Source organism: Charadrius vociferus, unplaced genomic scaffold, assembly GCF_000708025.1.
Source record: "Charadrius vociferus isolate BGI_N301 unplaced genomic scaffold, ASM70802v2 scaffold163, whole genome shotgun sequence".
Classification (NCBI taxonomy): Eukaryota; Metazoa; Chordata; class Aves; order Charadriiformes; family Charadriidae; genus Charadrius; species Charadrius vociferus.
This window is the reverse complement of record NW_009648332.1, coordinates 7689617-7704384: the sequence shown is the minus strand read 5'-3', so window position 1 is coordinate 7704384 and position 14768 is coordinate 7689617. Positions and strand designations below refer to the sequence as shown.

The window sequence follows — 14768 nt, the reverse complement described above, 5'->3', positions numbered from 1 at the left end:
ATTCAAACAGAAGAAATGAACAAGGACACAACTGTACTTCCTAAATAATGTTCTGTAATGGACAGATCTCTGGAGTTGCAGAGAAGAAAGCACCTGATGTTATACTAATTCCCACAGAGGAATCTTTTTGCTTATCACTTTGGATCTGAGGAGCACCAACATTATTAGACGGAAACAATATAATGCCCAGCAAGAACTTCCCAGCTGTCAAAACCTTTTAATCCAGAAGCCCACGTGCAAAGTGGACAGGACACACTTCAGGACACTGATTTATATATCTGAGGAAGACTGTGTGGCGACAGTTCAAAAGCTACCAGAGAATAATTTATCCCTTACGCCCACCCCCATGTGAAGAAGTTTAATAAACACAAGAATAAAAGATGCCCATAAAAATCAGAGCTGACTGTTCAAAATGCAATAAAAACAAGCAGAGGCCGTTGAGAGAAAGGGATTTTTTTCTGATAAGGAAAAGCATAAAACTTCCTACAAAAAGACCCCTTTACACCTTCAAAAAAGGTAAGGGCAGAAGAGGCAAGGGAGTCTCCATGGAGGGGGCACAGCCTCAGGACCAGCTTATTTTGTTCAGGGATGTTTTTTTACCCCCTCTTTAAAGAAAAAAAAAGTCATTTTATGCACAAGGAGCTTATTTCTTAAACAAACACTCGTGTTTTTGATTTACACCACGGGCTGCTCCTAAATAATTTATGGCGGGTTAAATTTATTGCACAGCCCTGGCCGGCTGCAAATTCGAATTGCCAAATAATTAGATTTTAGGGCAATGCTTATAAATTATCCGCCGATTTGTCCGGACTTGTTTGTCAGTTGCTTTGTGCTTCGGGTCATCTTTGGCATTTCGCTGTTTGTGTTTTAATTGCTGATTTACACTTTGACAGATGAGAGTTGATGCCTCCAAGATCGGGGAGGGGGCGGGGTGGTGGTGGCGGTGGGGTGAAGAGCAGAAAGAATCAGAGGTTTTAAAGCCTTGTGATTTTCTTGTTTTTCCAAGGCAATTAAAATCGAAAAGGGACATAGTAAGGACAGCACTAGCCTAACAGATCTACCTCCTCAGTTTCCATCCTCTGCCTTAATTATTATTTTAACTAAAGCGGTTTCCAAGTGAGCAGCCTTGCACTGGCCCTCAGGGGCAGTAACCAAGATGACCTCATAGGTCTTTTCCCCACTTCTAAATTTTTATTAAACTAACCAAAACAAGTACCATAAAGGCAACACCTGCGCAGTGGGGGACAGCGGGACTTCTGCTGAATCAAGGCTATGCTGACTTTCCAAAGGATGCCTACCTGCACACACGGCGAGGAGTCTCTCAGTGTCCTGACTAAGTTACTCTGTGTAAACCTGCCAAAAGGTCTTCGGGGAAGCAGCTGACCTCAAATTTCGTTTTCCCATCACTAACTAGCTTAAAGTACACATTTGCACACACCCAACAATTTAATGCATTTAAACAACTGAATACAAATCCCAGAAAGCTGTGAAGGGAAATACACATCAAAATCAAAACGCTAGGAAACTGGCAGGAATACAGAAAGATCATGAATCACTGGGATAAGATGATGCAAATGCAAATTCTGCTGCCTGATCATTGAACGTCCAAGGTTTCTTCCTCCCCCTGCTCTTACGTGAACCTCCCTGCTTAACCCCAACACTCAGGCGCTGGAGCCCAATGTCAAAGGTTGGATTTCCTCAAAGATAAATTGAGTTGCGTTTCGGGTACTGCACGAGCATAAACCTGGCTCTTATTTTCAGGTGCTTCCTTCCAACTGTGAGGGTGAGGGACCATTTCTCTTTCTTTAATAGAAGCTGATATTCCCATCTAATCACATGCCTCCAGGAGCTTGAGCTTTAAGAGAGACATCTAGTCCATGCACCTGCCTGAGGGCAACATCACCTCCTCCCTAAATCATTTCTGACTTTGTCTAGGCTGTTTTTACAGACTCCAATAAGAGAGACTCACATGCTCCCCAGGCACTCTGTCCTCCTGTTTCATTAGTCTTATCATTGGAAAGTTTTTCCTAATGTCTAATCAGAATTTCCCTTGCTGTTTAAATTCATGACTGCTCTTCCTACCCACAGCAGACACAAGCCACAACACTGTCTTTCTCGTTTTTCTAATAGAAGACCTCATCATATACCTTTCTTTTCAGTGCACTAAACACAACCCCAATTGCAGGTTGTGCGTTGCAGACCCCTGGTCACACTCACTGTTTCTCTTTTGGACGCTCTTTAAATGGTCTGAATTTTGTTGTTCTTTAAAAGTATGGAGTCCAAAGTGAAACGCTTCCCCAGCTGAGGTCTCTTCCTACAGGGCCAAGAAATGAAGGATCCGCATGTCTCACAAATGACATTTTCACCCTAAACTTATAACTGTGGTCTCTGGGACTTCCTTCATACCTGCCATTGTACCTGAAATCTCGACAGCTGGCTCACAACCCTTCTCCCGCCATCCTGAAGAAAACTTTTGGTAGTCATTTACTCCCAGGCTGGTTCCTGCCTCCCAACATCAGCATCAGCTCACCTGCCAAAACCCACAAAGCTATTTTGATCTTTCCAGCAGCACCTAGACATCACGAATAAGGCAGAACCTCCCTCCTCTTTCCACACCGGGCACAAGAAATATAGACCAACAGACATCAACATTTCAACTTGTTTCTTCAAGCACTACTGACATATATTTAACCACCCAGAAAATCACCACCGACAAAGCCAACAATTTAAGCTTGACAGTTTGGGGGAAGTTTAGTACTCAAACCAGGTTACAAACAGCATACACACGTTTCCAAAAACTGCTTTTCCACTGCAAGATGACAACTACGCTATATCCTTTTTCCCGTCCGCTCCTTTCTACCGCAGGCAACCAGCCTGTGCAGTCCTCGTGGCAGAATTATCAAATCATTTCAAGACCCAACCTCTTCACCTGATATTGAGCAGCACAAATGATCAATGTTCCCAGCAACACTAAAACATCTGGGATGGGTAGAAAGGGCGTGCTAGTGCATGCAAATGAACACCCACGGTTTTACAAACATCACAACTAGCTGCTGGTGACAGCCCATTTCTGCTGAGCAGAAAGGAAGTAAATAACATAACCAAGAGCTATTTTGCCAGCTAACAAGCGCACAGACCAATCAAGAGAACGCAGGGATGGTTGCACAGCCACCTTGCAACAAAGGGGAAGAAAACACGAGACTCGGGCACGTCCTGCGCCCTTCTCGCCAAAATCTGCTGAGCTGCACTTGCTCTTTAGCGGGAAGGTTTTGTTCAAAACTAAGATCACCTTAGTGCGGCAAAGACCAACCACAGCAGCCTGCAAAGCAGCATCCCTGTGCAGCACTCTAGACAGACACCACACCATGGAAGAATACTGCCTGTTTTTAAAACATCGTGCTGGGATGGATGCAAAATACCTCTCCCCACCGTGCCTCAGAGGCGAAACAGCAGCAGGCAGGCAGGCAGCGATCATCGGGGACCGCACAGGGCAGGAGAAGCGCAGCGACCGTACAAACCTGTGGCACCCGTTCCCTTCACTTCGGAACTGCACGTGGTGTGAACATTTCCAGCAGCACATGTTAGCCTCATCAGCGGCTTTCCAGAGAGGCGAAGAAACCTTTAAACACAACACAGCGGCCTTGCACATTCCTGAGCTCGCCTGGATCTTTTCTTTTCAGGGTGACTGCCGCTCAACTACTTTCTGCTGTAACAACAAGTCTACTTAACTTTGCAACTTGTCACCTAAACGATGTGTAATGTTTGCACAGCTAAGGATACAGCGTTCAAACAGCACAGGTGGGGAATTGCACGCCGGGATGCATAACTGATGTGGGGTCTCCGCGCGCTGCGAGGGAAAGGGCAACATGACTGATTGCTTTAAAGTAGTCATCTCATCGGCCTGTCAATAACCAGCCGAAAGCTGAGCAGGTTGGGTCAGGTTAGGACTGCAGCAATTGGCCACCTGAGTGCCTTGGTATTTTAGGCTTGCTGCTATTATAATGCTGGGTTTATATCTTTAAATAAGAAATTGCTTTGAATTTTTTTTTTTTCATACGTCAGATGTCTTGCCTGGTGGTCTTGTGGTTGTGCTCTCCAGGAGATTTGGGTTCAGTAACTGTTCATGTTCTCTAGCTCATCGGGTTTTAAACAAATCCAGCTAATTCTGTTGCCTGAAGACATAACCCGCCCTGTCAGATTCATACGGGTCACAGCAAGGTTGTCCCCGCTTACTGGGAGAATGAGGGAGGTCTCCAAGGCAAAATGACTGCCGCAGAGAATGCGGCTTTTGAGGGTTACACAACACCTGGTGTCTCAGACCCTGCAGAAGCCTCTCCGAAACGCTGGTCTTCTCGCTACATCTTTTAAAATAAAGACATTATTCTCCATATTGGTCAAAATAAGATTTCACAACAGTCCAACAGAATTGCAATGAAACACATGACATACAGAAAATATGATTAAAGAGGAACGGCATCTCTTTAATTTCAGATGCGCTTTGTAGTACGTTGGGCTATGGATATGCATGTGCTCTTCACAGAACTTTTAACTGTTCAGAGGAACTAGCTACAATGCCTCAAAAAGTTTTTCCAAAAGATTGTTCAAAAAATTAACACAAACAGAAAAACCCATCTGAAAAAGCCTTCATATAAACTATTTCCTGTCACTCTAAGAACCTAAAGCATTCCGACATAAGAAGAATAGCATAACAACAGCCGTAATTGGCAAAGAGATGATAAATGTATATATTTTTTTACTTACTTTTAGTAAAAAGAAAAAAAAAAAAAAAGAATTTAAGTGACTGTGCTAAGCGCATTTTTAACGGCATTCCTCTAGAAACAACAATGTAAGAAGCTGAATCGAGAACTACTGTATTTAAAACTACACCCAGGCCTAAGCTGCATGAAGACAGGTAATTGCAGATTAATATTCCACCATAATACTTATGCACAAGAGTGCAGAGTTAAAGTTGCCATGGGAAACAAGCCTGAATTTCTTCACTTTTCAGCAATTCACGATCATCCTTAATAAAGGTTTTGGCAGGTGATTTCTAATGCACTGAGCTTAACAGTCACACAAAAACCATGCAAGAAGAAAGCTGCTACGCGGGGATGTCCAGATAGAATAGGTAGGCACGGGCACATCTCCATTATCCGCCTCTGGGTAGGACTGACAATCTCTGTTACTTTGTGAGCCACCTTCTGCATTCCCACCCTGGCCTTCTGCTCAGATTGCCTTGATACAGGCTCCGCTGAGCACCGCTTGAAGAGCACACAGAAGATACCTCGCAGTCTGCTTCACAGAGGACCCTCCATAACCTCCTCCCACAGCAGGTTTTTGATTTCAGGGACGTACTCCTAGAAAATCCGCTGAGCCTAGGCTACAGCGCCCAAGGCAGCTTGGCTAACCCCTATCTGCTCACCCTGAGCAGGGAGCTCAGCAAGAACCGCACATCTGTTGCTACGGCCTAAATTTGGTGGAAATCAACATCCATTCCCATTACAGGGTCAGTCTATAAATCACAGCGGCTCAGGAGCAGAGAGACATCATTCAGTTGTCCCTGCCATGGGAACGAAACCACGGGTAGAGCAGTACGGGCGGCGGAGAGGCAGCGATCATTGCAGCCACTCCAGCTGCACCTGCCCACCACTGCCAGCCAGAACCGTAAGACGGATGTTCAGGGAAAAACACCTTTAATGCTCTTTTACACCAGCACTCAAGGAAACACAGCCTGAACCCAATTTAACCTTGTCGTGCATTTGTACTTAATATTATCTTACGGACAGACTGGCTCCCGCTTGTTAATATGCTTTTGCCAATCGGGAAATGTATTACGATCATCCAGATTTGTTTGTACACTTAAAAATAAATTAGTAACCGAACATATGCTTATTCATAGTATCACTGTTTACGGTTTTGTGTTGAAATGGTGAGTGATATTCTGTATGTATCAGTATGTCCAGTTTAATTTGACAGCAATTATAATTAAAAATTCCCCCCAAATAACAATAAAAATGCATGCTAAACAAACTTGAAATATGTAAGATACACTAAAGAAAAATATCAAGATTTTTTTTTATTTAAAATGTGCTGTTTAAGAGAACAAGGAAAGTACTGTCTGTAAACAATCTATTCTGCCTCTGGTCACAACCTCCTTCAGCAATTAGAAGATCTGACCGTTTCATACCTTCCTCTTACAGAGAGCTTGGAAGAGGCAAATTTCTAATTCCCAAGCGATTATCAAACTTGAGCGAATCTGAGACACTGAAGTCAAGTACCTGAAAAAACTGACATGAAAAAAAAGCAACTTCGTCATTACCAAAAGCTCATTTAGCAACTCAGGACCTCCTAGGTCCAGCTCTTTCTGCCAGGTCAGGGGTCTGATAATCTTTTACACCTCCAGGAAGCAGACATACAAAGCTTGAATTTTATTTGGTTTTCATTTAAAGTGGCTTTAATAGATTACAGTAGAGATTAACATCCTATGTAGAAGCCTAATTTCAAATTCAGCTTTGAACAGATCTGACTTCTACCTTCACGCTTTTTACATTTAAAGAAATCATTGCTTTTCATCCACTCTGCTGAAGTTGAAGGCAAGATACTTGGCTTGCTGACCGAAAGAGGCACACCCACTCACTGCATTAATAAAATAAGGTTACAGGCAGCCGCGGAGCTGAGCGTGGGGAGCTCCTTAACACAGTCACTGAAAGCACTGACCACCATAAACGCTGGTGTATACAAGGACAAAGGGACAAAAGACCGAGACTCTCACTTATTAATGCATCTTCTCTTGTGTAGCTAAAGCACCATATGTACCCGGCTCTACAGGCTGACAGCATATAAAAGCAGCAGGTACTTATAAACTCTTAGCAGACAGTAAAGGAAAAAAAAGTTAGAGTTAGAGCTGAAAAATGAAGCACACTACCACCATCGTGGTCTGAGGTCCACTGACCTCTGCAGAACGACAGCTCCCACCTGACCCCACTGGACTTTGGATCAAATCCCAAATGCATGAGGTGAGGTTTAAAGAGATGCGAGGGGCCAGCCATAAACATTCCTTATTGCCAACCCCTACTGACCTTTGGCTGGCTAAAACACTACACGACACAAACTGCGCCTCTGTTCTTTCAGGCTTTCCGATCTATCCATCTGGAACAATGCAGTTAAAACCACACCTTCTTTTCTCTCTGGGACGGTCTCATTACTCATATCCAAAAAAAAGCCCAAAAGCTGTGATTTAGGGGCATATCTGTTGAAAGCCATCAGAAGTCAAGAGTGCAAGGATGCTACTGTTCCTCTGTGGGTGTAGGACAGGGAACACCAAAAAGGCTCTGTGCTTGACCCAGAAGTAGCAAAGCAAAGGGCAGCAGCGATGAGGCACTCAGTCAGCGGTCCCAGCCACTGGAGTCGTGATGTAGACAGCTTCCCAGTGGAATACCACTGTCCTTGACCCTCCTTGATCCCCATTACGGAGGCCATACCACGAGACCTCGGAGGGAGATGGGGCAGCGTGAAAAGGAATGAAAATGAAGGAGTCTTCAGGGCTCCCGAACGAGCATGAAGGACTTCCCCAGGGATAAAGCCAGCGAGGCTGCCGGTTGCAGGAGAGCACGAGTAAATACAGTGGGAGGGGGAGCAGATGTGGCAATCACACACCTTAGTGTAGATAAAAAGACAGCTCTTTCAGTAGTTTCTGGTAAGAAGCTGGGATATTTTGAAGAGCAGTTAGTGGGAAATTTCAAGTGTGCTGCACACTGGCAAGTGCACTCTGCAAGACTTTTAGGCTGAGCTGGCTAAATTTACAGCTGTGCCCACCCACTTAAAGTAACCTGGATCACAGCGTAGCTCTGTATGTAGCCTCCTCATTAAATCCCAATGCATTTGAATTTCATTGTATCTAGACTTCTATTTTGCAGGCAATAAAACAAAAGCAGGAAAAGAATCAGGGAAGATCAGCACCCGACCATTCCTAGCTCCCACATCTGTCCTCAGACCACATCTCCAAAACCTGTCTGCCACAGCTCCAGTGAAAGATCCTACCAGTAAAAATTCAGCACAAAACATCGCTGAAACACACAGCACAGTTTGCTCACCATGACATATGGCCCAGCAGTGAAGAGGACGAAAGCCATGCTGGTCAGCAAAAAGGTAAGACGCTGGTAGGGGCATCAACTAAAGCCTCATTTTATAAAGTTGCCCAATTCCAGCAGGTACCTTCAGCCTTTCCAGCTACACCAATTCCCATGCAGCAAGAGGCATTTTTTTATTTGTCAAACTAATTTGTTTGTGGGGATGTGAGGGACCGACAGCCCCTTCCATACACGATATGATGCAGACAGGCACTGAACGCAGCAGACTGGAAAAACAACACTGAAGAACATCTCCACCTTAAAGGTGCTATCTCACCAACAAAATATATAGCAGATCTGCATTGGCCCAGACCATTACTTTCCCTGGCAAGGACTTGGGGACAAAGCTCCTTAAAACAGTAGTAATCATATTCCACTCATGCTCCTTTTTACTGCCAGCTGTAAACCAGCTCCACATGCATCATGGTTTTGCATCAAAATGCGCACAGACCAAACCCATATCCAAAGGGACAAGGTAGATCCAATTTACAGCTTTGACAGGTCTGTGCACCCGAGGCGGAGCGTGTAGGAAATAGCCCGACATCTCACTTGGAGAGTGGTTAAGACCCTGCTAGCAGAACGGGATGCAGAGCCACAACAGCCTCCCACAAAGACCCAGCAAAAGAGCAGGGAATTTGCTGTCCGTTTTTCAGGAAACTCGAGGGGCAGGTGGCACTCAACAAGGCATTGCTGGGGAAGAGAGGAGTCAAATTTGATCCCAGCTTGCAGCATCCCTTGGACAGGACAAGCCCAAGGTAGATCACAGCTACGCTGGGAGATGAACACACTCTATCAAGTCACTTCAGTAATGAGATAACACACTGAAAACCGCTTAGCCTTTAGTATATTCCAAACAAAGCAAATTGAAGTTATTGTGATGCAACGTGTAGATCACCGGTAATAACCATAAGTGGCCAACTGCTTGGTAGAGGAGGGTGAGAAGTCTGAGTTCAACACAGAGACTCAGAAATTCTGTGTTGGTTTAGGCTGGGGTAGAGTTAATTTTCTCCATTCTAGCTAGCGTGGGGCTATGTTTTGGATTTGTGCTGGAAACAGTATTGATAATACAGGGATGTTCTAGTCCTTGCTGAGCAGTGCTTACACAGAGTCAAGGCCTTTTCTGCTCCTCACACCACCCCACCAGTGAGCAGGCTGGGGGCAAACAAAAAGTTGGGAGGAGACACAGCCAGGACAGCTGACCCCAACTGACCACAGGGATATTCCATACCATATGACATCATGCTCAGAATATAAAGCCGAGGGAAGGAGGAGGATAGGGGGTACGTTCGGAGCTATGGCATTTGTCCTCCCAAGTAACCATTATGCATGACGGAGCCCAGCTTTCCTGGAGATGCCCAAACACCTGCCTGCCAGTGGGAAGCAGTGAATGAATGCCTTGTTTTGCTTTGCCTGCAGGTACAGCTTTTGCTTTACCCATTAAGCTCTTTATCTCATGCCATGAGTTTTCTCACTTTTACTCTTTCAATTCTCTTCCCCACCCCACCAGGGGAAGACAACCGAGCAGCTGCGTGGTGCTTAGTTGCCCACAACACCAGCCCAATATTAGTCTCTTTCTTATTAGCATATTTTTCTAATTTTAATGGAAACCCTAGGTCCATCCTGCTGACAACTGAAATTATGTTTACTAATATGCTCTACACTACTATGTGGACGAACTGTCTGCAGAAAAGCCTCCGTACGTCTCAAGTGGTAGAGCACTGAAAAATCCTTGGAGGCTGAACTCTTCCTGTCTCATTACACTCCAGAGTTAACACCCAGGCAAGATAACTTCAGCAAGATCAGAGCGCTTCAAACTGTTATTCTTCTTTACTCGGAAACACCGTTATGTTGCACACATTCATATCATTCAAATTATTCTTTTCCTAAAGCTGTTGGCTACCAACAGCCTTTGTCTTTGCAGAATCAAACAGGGCTACTATGAGTACTCCACTAATGCAGGTTCCCAGCCAAAAATTTTTAGACCCTCCCCAGTTCAGGCAGATGACAAGCATACAAGACTTAAAGATGTTTTCATTAACACATCAATTGTCACTTCCTTGATGGAAATTAGGCTCCTTCATTTCATTCCCACCGAACAGTCCTGGCATTGGTCCTGAGAGCGCAGGTGACTGGCAAGAGCCCTGGAGGACCCGCAACAGAAAGGAGGTGGGACAAACCAGTGAAAACAAGTGAGTCAGCACTGTGCTTTTTTTTCCACCTCTCAGAACAGCAGCAGCAACTTGCAAAGGGATAATTAACAGGACTGATTATTTACCTGAGGATGAATCTGTGGTTTATCACACGTAGCCTCAAAATCCAGCACTAAGAAGTAGTGATATCTCTGTGGAGGGAAGGATGACATTGCTGCCATGGAAGCTCCAAAGCCGTGGGACGCCAGTTTCCTGCTTACGATGGAGCGGTACCCTTTGAGAACACCAGCCGGGAGGAGGGAGCACACAGCTTGTCTTGCCCTTGGAAGTAAGTTTTGGGGAATCTTTGCTGCTCCAGTATGGAGGAGTACTATCATTGAACATCCAGAGGCATCTGAAACTGAAGACAGACTCACGTTACTCAAGCACAAATACATCTCATCTCTGCTACTATCTCTTCCCTGGCCTCCTCCGTCAGGGATTTTCTCTGTGCTTCCTGGTGGAGGTTCCAGCATCGCAAACCTGAAATAACACAGTAACCTGCTCTAAGCACGACAGATGACATTTGGACTGAGCTCAAGATGTCCAGAATCACAGGCAACTGGAGATTAACCTCTGCAAACAGCTCTAAATTAAGAACTATGAGACACACAAGAGTCATGGCTTTGGGCACCAGATCGCACCCACCTGCTGAACCTTATCATAGCAGAACACAATACAAACCACTTAAACATAGAAAAATCTATCTAAAGCCCATTGAAATTTCTGAGGAGGGCTTTCATCTTTTCATATACAATGCAACTTCTCATACATGGCAGGAATTAAATACACACATCTAACACTACAACCCATCCAAACTGCTTGGCCTCGAAATGCCTGTTAATTGCACCAAGACCTCCCACTTCATTACAAATCCAGGTGTCTGGAAGGCTCCTCCCCAGGGAAGTTCTCATTTGCCCTGTGGACAAGGTTTCCCAGAGATGTGATTCCAGTGCTATATTCCACTTCTTACTTCAGGTATCTCTCAGAGGATATTGGTTCAACAAAGCCATACGTGAACTGCAGGGACTGCAAGAACTGCAAAATGCAAGCAGCAGGACTGTATAGGTTACAGACTTCCCCCCCCCCAAAGAAATATCTCACCTAGCAGTCACCTTCTGACGCTTCTGTTTAACAAACAATATATAATAAATTACATTATCCATGTGAGACTGCCTGGATTTCCCTCCCTGACCTTTTCCTTTTAAAACGCTGCAGGAAAAACTTGACAGGACTGTCAGTGCCCAAGGTGGACCAGCCTCAGGGCTGTTCACAGCTACACATCTATTGGTTTGAGACTTCAAGCCAAACTCATGGAGGTGTTACATAGATACAGGGACCAATGGCAAAAAACTGGCAAATTGCAACAACATAGTCCTCTCGAACAAGGATATGAGTACCCCCTCTAACTATATATATATAACTATACACACACACCTCACTACATAGATATGGAGATTTAAATCCATCCCCGTGGCTGGTCCCACTGCTTGTGGCTCCGGGCAAGATCTCCATTGCACCACGTGCTATCCACCCGCCTGGTTTCTGAGCTTGGCCTCCCCACACCTGCGCTTGCTTTTCGCTCCGCCGTGAAGGGCAGGGAGCACTCGCCATGAGACACGGAGACGAAACAGGCAAGGCGACGTGGAGGACTCGCCGCCTGCGAACAAAGTCGCTGTTTGCACAAAAGACAGCGTTTGCTCTCTCCCATCCGTTAGTCCGTCAGGTAAATAATGCACGTGCCAAAACACACACTTAATGAGGTAAATAATATGCCTTGAATAACGGTTAAATCTGTATTTACCTGCGAGACCAGAGAAACTCGGAAGGACCAGATTAGGAGATAATTGCGGTTGAGCAGGTTGTGTGCTTCGAGTAAACATGCATTTGGTAACCTTCCCTTTCCAAGGTTTTGAGTGAAAGGCAAAAATCAAAGGAACAGAGATGTTAAGACAGAGCCAGCGCCCACGCTGCCAATTCCATGGCATAAATGCATCCCCACCTTGTGGCTTTCACATTCTGGGGGGCTGCATCCTTTATTAAAGCAGTGTGCCAGGCAGCAGGTACCCAGTGAACCGAAAACTCAAGTTACAAAACCATAACGAAGAGCCCAGCATTGCATTTATCCTAAAGGGGCTCAGTTCTACCTATTGCTTTTCCATTGACAGCTTTTACTGCCATTAATAAAAGCATTACAGCCAAATAGAAGTTAGTTATATTCACTTCTAACTTTCCCCAGATAAGATGTATTTAAGGTATATGTGCTTTAAATCTTCAAGCTACCAGCTCTGAATCTAAATGCCCATCACAGCAAATATAGTATCTCAGAATAAAGCAGCTTATAAGTTAGTTGCGGTAAAACCTGGTCTTTAGCCTACTGTATAGAGTAAAGTACACACTTGGAGTGGGGGAGGCACGCAGGCTCCAACCCCTATAATCAAACACAGGCAACAAAACATACATTATCCACCCACACGCGGCAATATCAGTAATTCTCTAATGTATCTTAACAGGTAAAACGAGGGCATCAGCCATGATCCTCATGAATTTTCAGGGTGGCCCACACCACGCACAGCGGTGCAGAGGTCTCCGAGCCACTGAGTCCACACGGCAAAGGTAAACCAGCCATCGCGGCAGGAGTCAGGCACGTCACCACGCAGACACGGCAGCACCACTCCAGACCCCGGCAGGTCTGTGTCACGCAGGTACTGTGGGACATCAGCAGAAGGAAGTAACAGCCAACATCTAGTGCCTCTTTACACTAAGAACTTCTGCAGGTGGTCCACGTCTAACGACAGGATCAGGCTCCCCATCCTAAAAGCAGCCTCCCTCCTCACTCTCCCACGTAGCAGAGGGAGCAATGCTCCAAACAAAGGTGTGCGAGCGGGGTACTGCGTGCCGATTCCCCTATACAGACAGCATACAAATAAGAGCAACCCCACTGCAAACTCTGCACCTTCAGCCAAATGAAGTTTTAACTGCATGTTTACCCAGCCGCTGCCCTGAGAAGACCTCACATCATCTTCTTTGGCAAGGTCAGAATGCCTCAGAGCACGAGATAGCTGGTGGGCAAACACACTTTATTAGAAGTCATGTAAAGCATTTATAACGGCTATGACAATGCAAAGCTCTAGTAATTATCCCTTTTTTTTTTTTTTCCAACAGACAACAATGCAAGCAATGTAGCTTCAAAAATTAGAAACCCAGCTCTATCCATATAAATCCACTTGTTCAGTTATTCCATTTCCAAACCTACATAAAACACCACATATATATTTCTTATGCACACAGGGTCAGATTATAATCTCAGACAGTGCAAGATGTCACATCTGGCATTCAACCCTACCAGGTTAATATTTCATATCACACAGATCCAATTCCTTACACAGATATCTATGAAACATAATGGGACCATGAACTGAGGCTGGACTTCAGGAATTATTTTGACAGATTGTACGCAGACCTAGGAAAATGGGACAGCACTTTACACCTGCAACACCCAATAACACGGGAAGCAGCCACGTGTGGTGGGTTTTGGTTGGAAGATAAAGTTTGCACTATGTGCTGTATAACGGCACGTGCTACACGTGACATCACCAGCTACAATCAGCAACTGTCCTTCAAAAATAGTTAAAAAAAACCCCAAACAACTATCTCTGGATATCAGCTGCAGGTAAGAGGACAAGCTCAGGCTGACTGCAGCTCTTGCTTGTTAGCGGTCCAAGCACACGATACTAAAGCATGACAGTTTGATCACCATCAAGGAAAGCCAAGAGAAAGGCAAGTGCCAGCTGTAGCCGTCAGCTTGCCAGGGCCCCCACCGAGCGTGAAGCGGAGAATCTGCACCGGCGGCTGTCACGCTCCAGGCTTCCCACCGGGGAAGCCGCTTAGGGGCAACCACAAGCGGCAAGGAACAAGATGGGGAACTCCTGCCACGTGAAGAACACCGGTGACAAAAGCCAGCAGAGCACTGCAAGTGCTCTTCCCCACCTGCGGGACAGCCATGTCCGCGTTTGAGGTAAAACAGGACCGATTTTGTTCAGTAACTTTACTTTTTAGCTAGGCCTTTTCTCTTCCCTTCCAAACCACGACAAGCCCTAAAGCCACACACAGAGATGTACACCACGCAAGCTGCAGAGGATTCAAATTCATCAATGGCAAGACAAATTAGCCTATGAACTTGAGCTCAATGGGCACATAACATTAATATTTACCTTTTACAACCACATCTAATTAAAATCACCTGTCTGCAAGAGAAGGCATAACTTTAACAGCTTGCCTTTAACCCAAAAATATTCCCCTTCTATGTCCAGTTTGATAAGCTGATGTAGGGAGGGGGCAAGAAGACAAACACCTAAGTGCAGGTTGGAAGACCCAAGAAATTATGTTTTACAAGAGCCTCCATTTACATATTAAATTACTTTGTTATGGCAATACAGCCTTCCACCAT

The 14768-nt window shown here is 45.2% G+C and overlaps 1 protein-coding gene across 1 annotated transcript in view; it reads right to left on the bottom strand.

The window, feature by feature from the left end:
- ERI3 (ERI1 exoribonuclease family member 3) overlaps window positions 1-10673 on the bottom strand; it is a 126411-nt gene extending 115738 nt beyond the window's left edge. Inside the window, exon 1 of the mRNA XM_009884671.1 lies at window positions 10405-10673. Within this exon, the coding sequence (XP_009882973.1) occupies window positions 10405-10656 (252 nt within the window). The 5' untranslated portion in view covers window positions 10657-10673. The remainder of the gene's footprint in view (window positions 1-10404) is intronic.
- Between the last annotated feature and the right edge of the window lie 4095 nt (window positions 10674-14768).